We start from the raw sequence: 15,774 nt of genomic DNA on the forward strand, positions 1-15,774 counted from the left end.
AAAGATGTGTCGTTAAATCTTTATTTTTATTTTAAGAACATTCTTGTATATTATTTATTTTCCTATTTAGTCAAGACGTGAGTGTTAGGGCTCTCATTGACGAATTTATTTATGTTTAATCCTGTTTAATCCTGTTTAGTTGCTAGCTCTTCGTTGGGTATTATATATCCTTGTTATTGCGATTGGTGACGTGTCTTTAGTGACAATAAGATATTTAGATATGACTTATGAGAGCAAGCGCTAAAAGTAAATAGGTTTTTTACTCATTCGATCCTTGATCTTAAACTATTACCCGTTCAATTTTGGTATAAACACGTAAACTTAGTGCAGAATAAAGCAAGTTATACTACTATTTCATACGTATCAAATTGGATGTGCTTTCGGTGGAGATATAGCGCGGGCCGTTTAATTATGGTTAGGGTTTTAGCATATAACTATAAGTATATACTTCAGATAAGAATCTGGTGAGGTATAGGGTTGGGATCTCAATAATCCCTCAGGGCCATCTATTTCTAAAGAACATGTTTAAGTAAGTCACAATATCTAATCTTGTGTGAGTTTTTGACTTTTAATATAAATAATTATTACATATATTTTTGAGTAAATATTGGCTGGTACTTTGGGCCGGTCCCTAACGAAACACGTGATAGTCGAGTGTAGAGTGATTCATCAGATCATCCGATTTGGTTTACAGCTCCCCAGACCAATTATAAAGTCTAACATTTCCTCATTTCGAGCCCGTGAGCGGGTGAGCCGTAGAGTCTGACGCAGTAGAGACTGCAGTAGAGTCCGGACGCAAGCTGGGGTGGTCGTTACGCCACTGTGCACTTGCATAAAGCATAAAATATAAATGATAAGACGAGTTTATCTAATATTCTAATATTGGATTATAAACAAACCCTGCTTGCATTGGACGTGGTGCTTCTTCAATGGACGTTCATGCAGATTTCTAAAAATATATTTAAAACCTCCTCGTTATGATACGAAGTAATCTGCCTGGAAAATTGAACACATTATGAACATTATCTTGAACACATTATGCAAGATAAGCAGTAGGGTTTGCATTATCGGTCCAAAATTTTTTATCGCCGATAACCGATAATAATTTTTCAATTATCGGCGATAACGATAATTATCGGCGATAAAATTTGGTCAGAACAATTAGCTTATTTTCCATCGATTCAGTGGCTTAATTAATCATACGTTCATGATTTATAACTTCCGTGATTGAGGGTCATGAATTCCCGAGATATCGTACATAAATTGTAAACGCGTAATTTCAAAATAGTCAATCAATTGAAAGTGAAGATCCGATATACTTTACAGTGAACAGTCAGTGAGAATAACAATCTTACACAAAGTGGAACGCGTAATTCCAAAATTGTAAATTAATCAAAAGTGAAGTGGTAATAACAATCTCCCCCTATTTGTAATGTGTGCAAAGTTAGAACTTGCTACATAAGTAACTACTTAGAAGCTTTATTAGCAAAATAGTATTTCAGAAAAATCAACATATCTAAAGATTTGTCAGATAGTCTACATCTTAATTTCGTGAGAAGGAGTCCACTTGCACTGAAGGTCCGCTCTGCCTCAACAGACGTGGGCGGAATGTTCAAAATACAGAATGTTCATGGCATCTCTGATGAAACTGCTGGTTGCAATTTGATTAAAAGAGAGTCTGTCCACAGCCGCTAAACGGCTATAAATTTCGGCTTGAGTTTTCCTTTCGATGTAAGATACTATTAGGGACTGATTTTTTGGTCGCTTGACTTTGGGGGATGCCGAAGATTTATCATTATTAGCAGCTGCATTTTCTATACCGTGTTTAACTCTCAAGTGGTACCAAAGACTAGTGTAAGACCTTTTGGCTGTTGTGCTGAGAAAAGACTTGTCACATTGCATGCAGGCCACGTTGTCCCCCTCTTTTGTGAAATGTTTCCAGATCTCGTTGGTTGACATATCAAGGTTAACTAGTTTTCCGAGACACAACAGAAAACAGATAACAACTGATACGTGTAACGTAATCAATCAACGATTTAAGCAAATGAGCGACCCAGGCAAGTTAATCATCGGCATTTCTCAGGGGAGGGGCGTGGAGTGTGGACTGTGCAGGAGTGTATTGTGTTGTTATGGTGTGTACTGTGTCGGGTTCAAATTATTACCTTATACGGTTGTAACTGAATTGATAGTTTGAAGTGAACAGCTTATCTGTAATAGGGTGGGCGAAACTACGGGATACTTATTACAGATTTAACGTTTAAACTTTAATTCCGTTGAATTCAAATATGCAACTATCCCATAAAATATGAATACTTTTACATAGTACATACCTTGTTTCACCAATCAACAGTGATAAGATAACATTGCAAATCTTGCTGATTTAAGTACTTAAGTAGCAAATTCAGATGTTTTGATCAGTTTCACACATATCTTATGATCAATCTAGTGAAAATGGGAGGTAAGAATCTGCGATTTAGCTGTTAAGTCTCGAAAATTCCGAAATTATTTTTGAAAAGAAATTTCTGAAATTATCGGTTTATCGGTCAGAAATTATCGCCGATAACCGATAACGATTTTACTACGAATTATCGCCTATAATTTTATCGCCGATATTATCGATTGCAAACCCTAATAAGCAGAGAACGTGTCTAATCTTGAATATCAGTTAAGATAAAGATGCTGGGAAATAATATCTTATGAAAATAAGGTGATAGACAAACAGATGTTTCCTCGCTTGGGGGCAATGCAGTTTCCTATCATACACAGTCAAAGCTAAAACCATCACGTGGTGTTATTACGAGTAACGTTATTGGTCAGGAGTAGGGTTTGCATTATCGGTCCAAAATTTTTTATCGCCGATAACCGATAATAATTTTTCAATTATCGGCGATAACGATAATTATCGGCGATAAAATTTGGTCAGAACAATTAGCTTATTTTCCATCGATTCAGTGGCTTAATTAATCATACGTTCATGATTTATAACTTCCGTGATTGAGGGTCATGAATTCCCGAGATATCGTACATAAATTGTAAACGCGTAATTTCAAAATAGTCAATCAATTGAAAGTGAAGATCCGATATACTTTACAGTGAACAGTCAGTGAGAATAACAATCTTACACAAAGTGGAACGCGTAATTCCAAAATTGTAAATTAATCAAAAGTGAAGTGGTAATAACAATCTCCCCCTATTTGTAATGTGTGCAAAGTTAGAACTTGCTACATAAGTAACTACTTAGAAGCTTTATTAGCAAAATAGTATTTCAGAAAAATCAACATATCTAAAGATTTGTCAGATAGTCTACATCTTAATTTCGTGAGAAGGAGTCCACTTGCACTGAAGGTCCGCTCTGCCTCAACAGACGTGGGCGGAATGTTCAAAATACAGAATGTTCATGGCATCTCTGATGAAACTGCTGGTTGCAATTTGATTAAAAGAGAGTCTGTCCACAGCCGCTAAACGGCTATAAATTTCGGCTTGAGTTTTCCTTTCGATGTAAGATACTATTAGGGACTGATTTTTTGGTCGCTTGACTTTGGGGGATGCCGAAGATTTATCATTATTAGCAGCTGCATTTTCTATACCGTGTTTAACTCTCAAGTGGTACCAAAGACTAGTGTAAGACCTTTTGGCTGTTGTGCTGAGAAAAGACTTGTCACATTGCATGCAGGCCACGTTGTCCCCCTCTTTTGTGAAATGTTTCCAGATCTCGTTGGTTGACATATCAAGGTTAACTAGTTTTCCGAGACACAACAGAAAACAGATAACAACTGATACGTGTAACGTAATCAATCAACGATTTAAGCAAATGAGCGACCCAGGCAAGTTAATCATCGGCATTTCTCAGGGGAGGGGCGTGGAGTGTGGACTGTGCAGGAGTGTATTGTGTTGTTATGGTGTGTACTGTGTCGGGTTCAAATTATTACCTTATACGGTTGTAACTGAATTGATAGTTTGAAGTGAACAGCTTATCTGTAATAGGGTGGGCGAAACTACGGGATACTTATTACAGATTTAACGTTTAAACTTTAATTCCGTTGAATTCAAATATGCAACTATCCCATAAAATATGAATACTTTTACATAGTACATACCTTGTTTCACCAATCAACAGTGATAAGATAACATTGCAAATCTTGCTGATTTAAGTACTTAAGTAGCAAATTCAGATGTTTTGATCAGTTTCACACATATCTTATGATCAATCTAGTGAAAATGGGAGGTAAGAATCTGCGATTTAGCTGTTAAGTCTCGAAAATTCCGAAATTATTTTTGAAAAGAAATTTCTGAAATTATCGGTTTATCGGTCAGAAATTATCGCCGATAACCGATAACGATTTTACTACGAATTATCGCCTATAATTTTATCGCCGATATTATCGATTGCAAACCCTAGTCAGGAGCCAATCCCTCCGGGCTATTTAAGCTTAAAATATAATTCTGTTTATTTTAATTTTTGTCTGGTTTTTTTGTATACCTCATTCTTGGTATCCTCACCTTAAACTCCGGAAAATTCTTGTTCTGTAGCAGTAGCTTTTGCTGAATTTAATGAATAAGGCGAACGTGGTTTAAATTGCTACAGCTGATTTCAATATCTTTGCTCAGTCTTACATGTAAAAAAACTAACTTCATGAATAATATCGGTCTACCTCCATCAATTCTGATAAGGGATGGATTAGTCGGAATCTTACGTCGGAATTTATAATCTTGCTGATATAATATATGAACGGTCTTAAAATAAATTATAGGCCCTTAAAATTGGCATTCTGAATAACAGTTGAACAGGTAATGTAATAACAATACCGTTATCATCTGACAATGTTCCAAAACCCTAAAAAGATAAGTAGATTTTTGGAGAATCACTCAGCAATCAGCATCAATACAAAGCAATTTCACGTCTTTTTCAACATTATCTGAGCGGTTTAATTACGGGCCTTGCTAATAAAACAATTGAAACCGTGTTTCGTTACATTTGATTAGGATATCTGGTATTTTTACTGATTAATTTGTCATACCCCTTATTGTTTCACGTAGTATCCCATCTCATAATTACAGCAATATTACTGGGTTATATTATATATATAGAATCTAGGTCACTATCTAGGTCACTATCAGTAGCGATTCAGACATCATTCAGCTAGTTTGTGATAAGTTTGTCATGTGTGTTCCAGTTCAGTGAACTTTAGTAACTTTAGTGACTTTAGTAACTTTGTTTCAAGGTGGCAATATGAAGGGGGACAGTGAGATGGTACCACTCTTTAAGAAGGTAACATTTTATAGTTTTCTTGTGTTTAGTTGATAAACTTTGTCCGCGCCAATTTGGCTAAAATGTGTAATTTTGAAGTTAATACACCAATGAAAACAGAGGAGAAGTATCGGGTGATCCTGACAAATATTTCCTTGTGCTTCAGAAATTTTATTAATCGAAACACTAAATAATATATTTCCTTGTGTTTCAGGAAGGGTTTGAACCGAAGGTACAAAGAACAGTAGGAGTGCTAGCTGCCAGTGCTGTGTTGTTTGGAAACTGTGTCGGTGCAGGAATCTTCATTTCTCCCAAAGGTACCCTATTAAGATTTTAGATATCTTCAGATTCTGTTTGATTACCAAAGTAAGTAAGACTCTAGTACTAAAATTACCGCTAATAATGTCCCAGGAGTCTACGAGAAGGCAGCAAGCCCTGGAGCAGAACTTGTTAATTAAAATGGTCCGAGAATTCCGAGTTTTCCAGTAGTATCAACTAGATACCATGCTCAGAGCTAAATAATTGAACTAAATAAATTTTTAAATAAACTAAATAACTAATAATTGAACTAAACAAATTTTTAAATAAATTTTCATTTCAGGGGTCTACGAGAAAGCAGGGAGCCCTGGAGCGGGACTGTTGATATGGGGACTAGCTGGTATTATTGCTACACTCTGTACTCTAGCCTACGCTGAGCTAGGTAATTATTACTACACTCTGTACTCTAGCCTACGCTGAGCTAGGTAATTATTGCTACACTCTGTACTCTAGCCTACGCTGAGCTAGGTAATTATTGCTACACTCTGTACTCTAGCCTACGCTGAGCTAGGTAATTATTACTACACTCTGTACTCTAGCCTACGCTGAGCTAGGTAATTATTACTACACTCTGTACTCTAGCCTACGCTGAGCTAGGTAATTATTGCTACACTCTGTACTCTAGCCTACGCTGAGCTAGGTAATTATTGCTACACTCTGTACTCTAGCCTACGCTGAGCTAGGTAATTATTGCTACACTCTGTACTCTAGCCTACGCTGAGCTAGGTAATTATTGCTACACTCTGTACTCTAGCCTACGCTGAGCTAGGTAATTATTGCTACACTCTGTACTCTAGCCTACGCTGAGCTAGGTAATTATTGCTACACTCTGTACTCTAGCCTACGCTGAGCTAGGTAATTATTGCTACACTCTGTACTCTAGCCTACGCTGAGCTAGGTAATTATTGCTACACTCTGTACTCTAGCCTACGCTGAGCTAGGTAATTATTGCTACACTCTGTACTCTAGCCTACGCTGAGCTAGGTAATTATTACTACACTCTGTACTCTAGCCTACGCTGAGCTAGGTAATTATTGCTACACTCTGTACTCTAGCCTACGCTGAGCTAGGTAATTATTGCTACACTCTGTACTCTAGCCTACGCTGAGCTAGGTAATTATTGCTACACTCTGTACTCTAGCCTACGCTGAGCTAGGTAATTATTGCTACACTCTGTACTCTAGCCTACGCTGAGCTAGGTAATTATTGCTACACTCTGTACTCTAGCCTACGCTGAGCTAGGTAATTATTGCTACACTCTGTACTCTAGCCTACGCTGAGCTAGGTAATTATTGCTACTCTCTGTACTCTAGCCTACGCTGAGCTAGGTAATTATTGCTACACTCTGTACTCTAGCCTACGCTGAGCTAGGTAATTATTGCTACACTCTGTACTCTAGCCTACGCTGAGCTAGGTAATTATTGCTACACTCTGTACTCTAGCCTACGCTGAGCTAGGTAATTATTACTACACTCTGTACTGTAGCCTACGCCGAGCTAGGTAATTATTGCTACACTCTGTACTCTAGCCTACGCTGAGCTACGTTAACAATCAAAACTTAATAACTTTGTAATCATAACAATACAACTTTTAACAATGAGAAAATCTCAACCAGGGATATTCACAAATAAATGAATAAAATGATTGTTCCCCAGGAACGATGATACCACAGAGTGGGGGAGAGTTTGTGTACATAAAGAAAGCGTACGGGAAACTTGCAGCCTTCCTCTTCTCTTTTTGTACAGTCTTCCTTATCAAGTGAGAAACAAATCAGTGGCGAAACCACCTACTGCTCTATTAATCATTATCAATACTTAGCTTTTGTTTCTAGTTTTCTTACAAAAACTGATAAAAAGTCTCGTGATAAAAATAAACTCGTGCGCTGGTTATACCTTCATGCTAAGTCTTTCCTTAATTCGAATATTTTCATCTTCTCTGAAGATCGCTCTTGAAGGTTATACTTCATGCTAAGTCTTTCCTTCATTCGAATATTTCCATCTTCTCTGAAGATCGCTCTTGAAGGACGACCCTGATATTAACACCCCTGACACTACAACCCTTCTCAGGCCTGCCTCAATGTCAGTGGTTGCCCTGGTGTTCGGGGAGTACTTCTCTCACCTTACTTTGGGGCATGCTAGCAACTTATGGTTTTCTAAAGGAGTTGGTGCTCTTCTTATAGGTATGGTGTTAACAGTTAAAAGTCCTGTTATTTACAAGAGTGACCAAAATAACGACCGGTAAACATTACGACTAATGAATATTATCCTCGGATACGTCTTTTTAAAAAACCCAGTTTATTCTAACCCCCTTCCCCTCCCTAGTGGTTTTAGGTGTTTTCAACGTAGTAGGAGTACAGGCTATAACAAAGCTACTGAGTCTAGCTTCAGTGTTAAAGTTAGCGGTGGTGGGGTTCCTTATCTCGTGTGGTATCACTGTCCTTATCAAGGGTCAAGGTTAGTTGATGTTATAGGTGACATATATTAAGACGCAATGAAATGATATTATGAAGGAGTATATTAAGATGCAATGAAACTATCGGACCACGATGCATGGGGACTTGCCACCCCATGGCAACATTAAAATATATTGACTCTGTTACATCGTTTCCTGTTAACATAAAACTCCGTTACAAATTGAACTGGGATCTGGCAATACTAAACCTTAGATCAATAAAATATGATAAAGTAATGTATAACTAGATTTAATATATAATGTGATCTTTTGATTCACAGGTATGCGACAAGGGATCGTTCACATATTACACATTTTGCTTTTCTACGCCTCCTACCACCAAGGAATATTGTTCTTGAAAGCTAACCACTACCAACAGGAGAAATAGGAAACTTCCAACCTCCCCTCTCCTTCGAAGGGTCCTCTACTAACCCCGCAGACTACGGGCTAGCATTTTACTACTGTCTGTGGACATTCCAAGCCTGGAATTCTCTAAACTACATGACAGGTACAATTCTTAAAGTTTTACTTTTTTACTTTTTACTTTTGCGACGAGGCCCCTTCAGCAATTTGGACGAATATCTCTCGGAGAATCTGAAAATCTACATCATATACACATCAGTAGGTGCCCCACGCGCTACAATATACATCATATACACATCAGTGGGTGCCCCACGCGCTACAATACATGAGTTAAGTATTTCAGCTTTAAACAATCACAATGAAAATGTTGGCAAACTTCCAAAGTCAGACTAACAAGACCCTTACACTCCCCAGAAGAGCTGAAGACACCAGAGAAGACACTGCCAATAGGAGGGTTGGTGGGGATGGTAGCAGTGGCTGTCAGCTACTTTCTCTGTAACCTAGCTTACCTCATGATGTTCACACTGCACCACATTGTGGATACTAAAACTATTGCTATGGTTAGTTGCTAGGTTACTAGTGTAGTTGCTAGGTTACTAGTGTAGTTGCTAGGTTACTAGTGTAGTTGCTAGGTTACTAGTGTAGTTGCTAGGTTACTAGTGTAGTTGCTAGGTTACTAGTGTAGTTACTAGGTTACTAGTGTAGTTGCTAGGTTACTAGTGTAGTTGCTAGGTTACTAGTGTAGTTGCTAGGTTACTAGTGTAGTTGCTAGGTTACTAGTGTAGTTGCTAGGTTACTAGTGTAGTTGCTAGGTTACTAGTGTAGTTGCTAGGTTACTAGTGTAGTTACTAGGTTACTAGTGTAGTTGCTAGGTTACTAGTGTAGTTGCTAGGTTACTAGTGTAGTTGCTAGGTTACTAGTGTAGTTGCTAGGTTACTAGTGTAGTTGCTAGGTTACTAGTGTAGTTGCTAGCTTACCTCATGATGTTCTCACTGCACCACATTGTGGATACTAACACTATTGCTATGGTTAGTTACTAGGTTACTAGTGTAGTTGCTAGGTTACTAGTGTAGTTGCTAGGTTACTAGTGTAGTTGCTAGGTTACTAGTGTAGTTGCTAGGTTACTAGTTTAGTTGCTAGGTTACTAGTTTAGTTGCTAGGTTACTAGTGTAGTTGCTAGGTTACTAGTTTAATTGCTAGGTTACTAGTGTAGTTGCTAGGTTACTAGTGTAGTTGCTAGGTTACTAGTGTAGTTGCTAGGTTACTAGTGTAGTTGCTAGGTTACTAGTGTAGTTGCTAGGTTACTAGTGTAGTTGCTAGGTTACTAGTGTAGTTGCTAGGTTACTAGTGTAGTTGCTAGGTTACTAGTGTAGTTGCTAGGTTACTAGTGTAGTTGCTAGCTTACCTCATGATGTTCTCACTGCACCAGATAGTCGATACTAACACTATTGCTATGGTTAGTTACTAGGTTACTAGTGTAGTTGCTAGGTTACTAATGTAGTTGCTAGGTTACTAGTGTAGTTGCTAGGTTACTAGTGTAGTTGGTAGGTTACTAGTGTAGTTGCTAGGTTACTAGTGTAGTTGCTAGGTTACTAGTGTAGTTGCTAGGTTACTAGTGTAGTTGCTAGGTTACTAGTGTAGTTGCTAGGTTACTAGTGTAGTTGCTAGGTTACTAGTGTAGTTGCTAGGTTACTAGTGTAGTTGCTAGGTTACTAGTGTAGTTGGTAGGTTACTAGTGTAGTTGCTAGGTTACTAGTGTAGTTGCTAGGTTACTAGTGTAGTTGGTAGGTTACTAGTGTAGTTGCTAGGTTACTAGTGTAGTTGCTAGGTTACTAGTGTAGTTGCTAGGTTACTAGTGTAGTTGCTAGGTTACTAGTGTAGTTGCTAGGTTACTAGTGTAGTTGCTAGGTTACTAGTGTAGTTGCTAGGTTACTAGTGTAGTTGCTAGGTTACTAGTGTAGTTGCTAGGTTACTAGTGTAGTTGCTAGGTTACTAGTGTAGTTGCTAGCTTACCTCATGATGTTCTCACTGCACCAGATAGTCGATACTAAAACTATTGCTATGGTGAGATACTATTTTTACTGAAATCTTTTAAATCAATCAAGTACATACAAATTACACAATGGAATAAGCTACAAAATATACCTTGAGAGAAAGTGTGGATTTGCAAGCTAGTTTACTATGCAAAATACTTAAAATGTATGTAATCAAATGACTTTTGGGTCACCAAAACACAAATATCGAGTGCAGATGTAACTCCTGTACAAGCATGACACTAAATAGCTTCTATAGTTTCTAGCATAGCCTGAAACAAACATTCTTCTCTCTTACCGGGCATTCAACATTCCAACTTTGTGATATGAACATTGATAAGATGGTACAATGATTAATGATGAGACGTAAAAATAATACGATGGTAAAATGATACCATCGTACCATTTTAACGGCCAGGTAGCGCAGTTGGTTAGAACGCCTGTCTTACAATCGTTAGGTTGCGGGTTCGAATCCCACTGACTGCCTGGTCGTGGGGTGAGCGTCGTCGACGTTCAGCTAAGGATCATGAGTGGTCTATGCAGCCCCCCGGTCTACTCAGCCGAATACTCGAGAAATCGGGTGTGAGGGTTGAATGAGGAGCTGCACATTGCAGCAAAGTCTCGGGCGAAGAAAGTATGGTACACACTACCTTAACCGTCACTGGCCTAATGTATAATTGAATCCTTCGGCTTCCTGTAATTGGCTGGTTACACACTTGTGTAACAATGTGGCTGTTAGAATGTCCGAAGTAAAATAAGTGTCTTGATAAAAAAAAAAAAAGATGTTACAATAAGATGCCATAAAAACTTTATTGTACTTAATCTTATTTCCAGGATAGCGGGTTCATTGCGTTTGGCAGAGCGGGTGAGATAACCATGAGCTTAGGACTGTTAGTCTCGTGCCTGGGGTGTCTGGGCGGTGCTATCTGCTGTATATCACGAAACATTCAGGTACTTCATTCCAGTTAATAAGTTCCTAATTAGTTCCTAATTACTGTAATCACCTTATAATTACTCTACGTTTTGTGGCTGGTGAAAAATGGTTTCTCCAGTTAGCCATGCATGACCACGACGACCATTAAACGTAAGATGTTTTATGCTGAAAAATAACGAAACAATTAAGTTTTAATTATGTGGCAAATTGCCAGCAAGTTTGAAAAACAGAAAATACGATTTTCTTATCGGTTTACCCCACCCAGAGCACAGCAGAAACGGGAATATTCCCATCGTTCTTAAGCGGGATCAACAAAACCTTCCAGACACCAATCAAAGCTATCATCACTGTGGTACGTGGATAGTTTGAGGAAATTCAATTATATAATTTTAACCGTTAGTTCAAACACACAGACATATCATCTGCAAGCAATCTCAGACAATGTCTTCTTCCTCTAGTCCCCTCAACCAAACACAAGGAAATATTTCAAACAGATGCCTGCCCGAGCAGGTACTGACAATGAGTGTGTATGTTCTGGTGGACGCCAACATGCTGATCCCCTTCTTAAGCACTGTAGAGTGGTTATTCTACTGTGTGACGTTCTCCACTATTCTTTACTTACGGTATAAGGAACCCAACTCGAAGAGGCCTTTCAAGGTGGGTTATTAATGTTATTTTAATCGTAAAATAACTGAACTTCAAAGTAATTAGTAATTACTTGTGATGTCGTACCTTGAACGAATTCAATGGGAGCTTCTGTGAATAACTTACTTACATTTCCCAGTGAAACCTAAACTTTGTAACTTCAGGTTCCACTATTTGTGTCGGTGTTCCTGTTTTTAATAACGGGAACGTTTGTGGTACTGCCTCTATTCTCGGAGGAAAGTAGGGTCACCACCCTGTTGGGTACGTGAGGAATACTTAATGGATAATTAATTAATTAATTAATTACTTGATGGATAGTTAATTAATTCATTATTAATTACTTAAAATTACCTGTTAAAAGTTCAAGAAACTTCCTAGGATACCCCTTCAGTGCATACTGTAAACATAGTTGATAGTACTATTACTATTATATTACTATTATTACTTAATGGATAATTAATAGATTCATTCAAATAATGAATCAATTTCTATAATCGTATAAAATTCGTTTTTGGAGGATGAGGGAAGTATTTATTAATAATTAATTAAACACGAAGGATTTTAAAAGAAATATTGCCAATATTTGAACAACAAACCTTGACAGGTCTATGCTGGATACCACTAGGAGCAGCGTTTTACGGTATCCGGCATCTTATAACACGGTATCTTGTTAAGCAGAATGCGGTACCCGGCATCTTATAGCACGGTATCTTGTTAAGCAGAATGCGGTACCCGGCATCTTGTAACATGGTATATTGTTAAGCAGAATGCGGCATCTTACAGCACGGTATCTTATCAGGTCTAAGCTGGTTACCACTAGGAGCGGCAGTTTACGGCATCCGGCATCTTATTAAACAGTGCTGCTACAAGAAGCTCGAACAGAAGACCTCAAGTCAGTCTAGTTTAGATTCTGGGTATAGTGAGGTTGACCGACACATCAAGGAATGTAAACTTAGCTAAGACTGAGTTGAACTGAGATAACATTTGTATGATTCTTTTATATTAGTGTTTTATATTAATATAATAAAAACTTTTGAGAGTTTGACATTCAGATTAATAAAACATCCAAAGAATTATTCTAAATTCTAATTGGTAATATTATGAAGGAGTATATAATTGGTAAACAAAACAAAGTTACATCTGAAGAGTTTTTAGTTTTTATGTTTGGTCCCTATCATGTACCTGCAGCATTCTGTTACGGGTATTTGTTTTTGTTTTAACTTGGGTTTAAGATTGTGACTTTTCATTTGTACGGCATTTCAAGCGTTAAAATTGTTAACATTATAACATTTTAATAGTATAAATACTGTTAAAAATTGTCAAACATAGACGATTTCCCATCAAAATACGAGACTTGAGAATAAAAATGAGTATGTAATTTTCAACCATTCCGAACTCTAAAATAACTTCTGGTTGGCTGTCACGAGTCAGTCACGTGTCACGTGTCAGTTGTGTACTTAAGTAATCAGTCACGTGCCAGTTGTGTACTAAAGTAATGAATACGTTAGAATTGTTTTGTCTGATAAAAGTGAGAACTGCATGCAAAGTGGTTAATTCATTGCTCAAAATGATGCAGCCCCCAATTCGAATGAGATAACAAAACATAAGTCCGCTTATCCTACGCTACAGAGAGCATGAACAGGAGTGTGAAGTTGTATCTCGTAACGTAGCATCTCCTCCCCTTATTTTATAATAAAAAACAATCGGAAATTTTATTGAAAAATCGTCGAATAATGCTCGATAACGGTGCAAGACTAAATCAAAAGATAAGGAAAAACAGCTCATTTTACGAACACGGATGTCGGATACCAATTGCTCAAATCTAATTTGTCGTTTAAATTTTCTCTTCTAAATTTTTCCGTTGATGAACTGCCAAGTGGTTTCTAGAATCAAATTCTTAAATATTAAATTCCCCTATCAATTTTGGTCGACACACGTTAACTAAGAGCAGAATGAAGCAAGTTGAAGAACTATTGCATACTACTCCAGTAGCAGGGAGTAGTTGAGTGTGCAATTTGGTGTATAGAGTTTTTGCTACTGGATATATGGTTAAATAGGTCATTGGTAACTCAAATCACCGAGAGCCTCGCCCATATGTCATATTAGCAAAAAACTCTATACATCGAAGTGCACACTCAACTCCTCCCTGCTACTGCAGAGTATATGTTGAATGCGTCAAATTGGATGTGCTTTCTGTGGAGATACGTACCTGTGTGCCGCCCCCGCTGACTTCTTTTCCGCCCAACTAAAATTTGTCTAATTTCTTAAGGAAGAAAACATGCCTTGTTTTTTGCCGACCCGTACAGACTTTTTTAGCGTCGACCGAATGTTCAAGTGGACGTAGTTTAGCGTAGAGTCTCACGCAGTAGAGTCCGGACCCAAGCAAAAAATGTGATAGTCGAGTATAGAGTGATTCATCAGATCATCCCATTTCCTCTTGACTAATGTTAACTACATCCTGGAGGGGGATATTTAAAACAAATAAGTGATACGAAAGGATTGTATTAGCAGGAGCTTTCTAAATACTTGTGTAAATCGTCTTCAGTAAATCGTCTTCTTTAACTACATCATATATCATTTCAAGTCCCAGTTAACAGTTAGACACATTCCTCATTTCAAGGTGATTAGATAATTGGTTTACAGCTCCCCCAGACCAATTATAAAGTCTTTTGATTCCTGATAGCTTCCGTTACCAGTCTACAAAGCTGTCTCATCTTGTGACGTTACATTTTTATTTTTATTTTAAGAACATTCTTGTATATTATTTATTTTCCTATTTAGTCAAGACGTGAGTGTTAGGGCTCTCATTGACGAATTTATTTATGTTTAATCCTGTTTAATCCTGTTTAGTTGCTAGCTCTTCGTTGGGTATTATATATCCTTGTTATTGCGATTGGTGACGTGTCTTTAGTGACAATAAGATATTTAGATATGACTTATGAGAGCGAGCGCTAAAAGTAAATAGGTTTTTACTCATTCGATCCTTGATCTTAAACTATTACCCGTTCAATTTTGGTATAAACACGTAAACTTAGTGCAGAATAAAGCAAGTTATACAACTATTTTATACGTATCAAATTGGATGTGCTTTCGGTGGAGATATAGCGCGGGCCGTTTAATTATGGTTAGGGTTTTAGCATATAACTATAAGTATATACTTCAGATAAGAATCTGGTGAGATATAGGGTTGGGATCTCAATAATCCCTCAGGGCCATCTATTTCTAAAGAACATGTTTAAGTAAAACAAAATATCTAATCTTGTGTGAGTTTTTGACTTTTAATAGATAATAATTATTATATATATTTTTGAGTAAATATTGGCTGGTACTTTGGGCCGGTCCCTAACGAAAAACGTGATAGTCGAGTGTAGACTGATTCATCAGATCATCCTATTTGGTTTACAGCTCCCCAGACCAATTATAAAGTCTAACATTTCCTCATTTCGAGCCCGTGAGCGGGTGAGCCGTAGAGTCTGACGCAGTAGAGACTGCAGTAGAGTCCGGACGCAAGCTGGGGTGGTCGTTACGCCACTGTGCACTTGCATAAAGCATAAAATATAAATGATAAGACGAGTTTATCTCATTTTTTCTAATATTGGATTATAAACAAACCCTGCTTGCATTGGACGTGGTGCTTCTTCAATGGACGTTCATGCAGATTTCTAAAAATATATTTAAAACCTCCTCGTTATAATACAAAGTAATCTGCCTGGAAAATTGAACACATTATGAACATTATCTTGAACACATTATGCAAGATAAGCAGAGAACGTGTCTAATCT

At 37.6% G+C, this 15,774-nt stretch overlaps 2 protein-coding genes and 2 long non-coding RNA genes across 5 annotated transcripts in view; 3 read left to right on the top strand and 1 right to left on the bottom strand.

Annotated features, from left to right (window-relative positions):
• The window catches only part of LOC134824901 (sodium/potassium/calcium exchanger 1-like), a 113,428-nt gene that overhangs the window by 18,337 nt on the left and 79,317 nt on the right, over nucleotides 1-15,774 (bottom strand). The gene's annotated exons all lie outside the window — the stretch shown is intronic.
• Nucleotides 5,219-5,915, top strand: LOC134824906 (uncharacterized). The gene is made up of 3 exons (XR_010161466.1): nucleotides 5,219-5,269; nucleotides 5,463-5,565; nucleotides 5,850-5,915. It is a non-coding gene; the product is annotated as an uncharacterized LOC134824906 (long non-coding RNA).
• On the top strand, nucleotides 7,227-12,016 carry LOC134825397 (b(0,+)-type amino acid transporter 1-like). Its single transcript, XM_063837575.1, has 9 exons — nucleotides 7,227-7,324; nucleotides 7,633-7,745; nucleotides 7,888-8,019; nucleotides 8,397-8,525; nucleotides 8,795-8,940; nucleotides 9,810-9,836; nucleotides 11,248-11,364; nucleotides 11,613-11,699; nucleotides 11,858-12,016. Exons 1-9 carry the CDS (start codon nucleotides 7,227-7,229, stop codon nucleotides 12,014-12,016), a joined length of 1,008 nt encoding a protein of 335 aa, XP_063693645.1.
• Nucleotides 12,175-13,249, top strand: LOC134824904 (uncharacterized). Its single transcript, XR_010161465.1, has 2 exons — nucleotides 12,175-12,253; nucleotides 12,597-13,249. It is a non-coding gene; the product is annotated as an uncharacterized LOC134824904 (long non-coding RNA).

The sequence above is a fragment of the Bolinopsis microptera genome, chromosome 13 (genome assembly GCF_026151205.1).
Source record: "Bolinopsis microptera isolate Bmic1 chromosome 13, MBARI_Bmic_1.0, whole genome shotgun sequence".
Lineage (NCBI taxonomy): Eukaryota > Metazoa > Ctenophora > Tentaculata > Lobata > Bolinopsidae > Bolinopsis > Bolinopsis microptera.

Excerpts from the sequence above, each read along its gene's own strand:
- LOC134825397 (XM_063837575.1), top strand. The coding sequence starts at position 7,227 with ATGATACCACAGAGTGGGGGAGAGTTTGTGTACATAAAGAAAGCGTAC. Across the intron at positions 7,325-7,632 it reads TGTACAGTCTTCCTTATCAA|GCCTGCCTCAATGTCAGTGG; the intron begins GTGAGAAACAAA and ends AACCCTTCTCAG. Across the intron at positions 8,020-8,396 it reads TGTCCTTATCAAGGGTCAAG|GAGAAATAGGAAACTTCCAA; the intron begins GTTAGTTGATGT and ends CACTACCAACAG.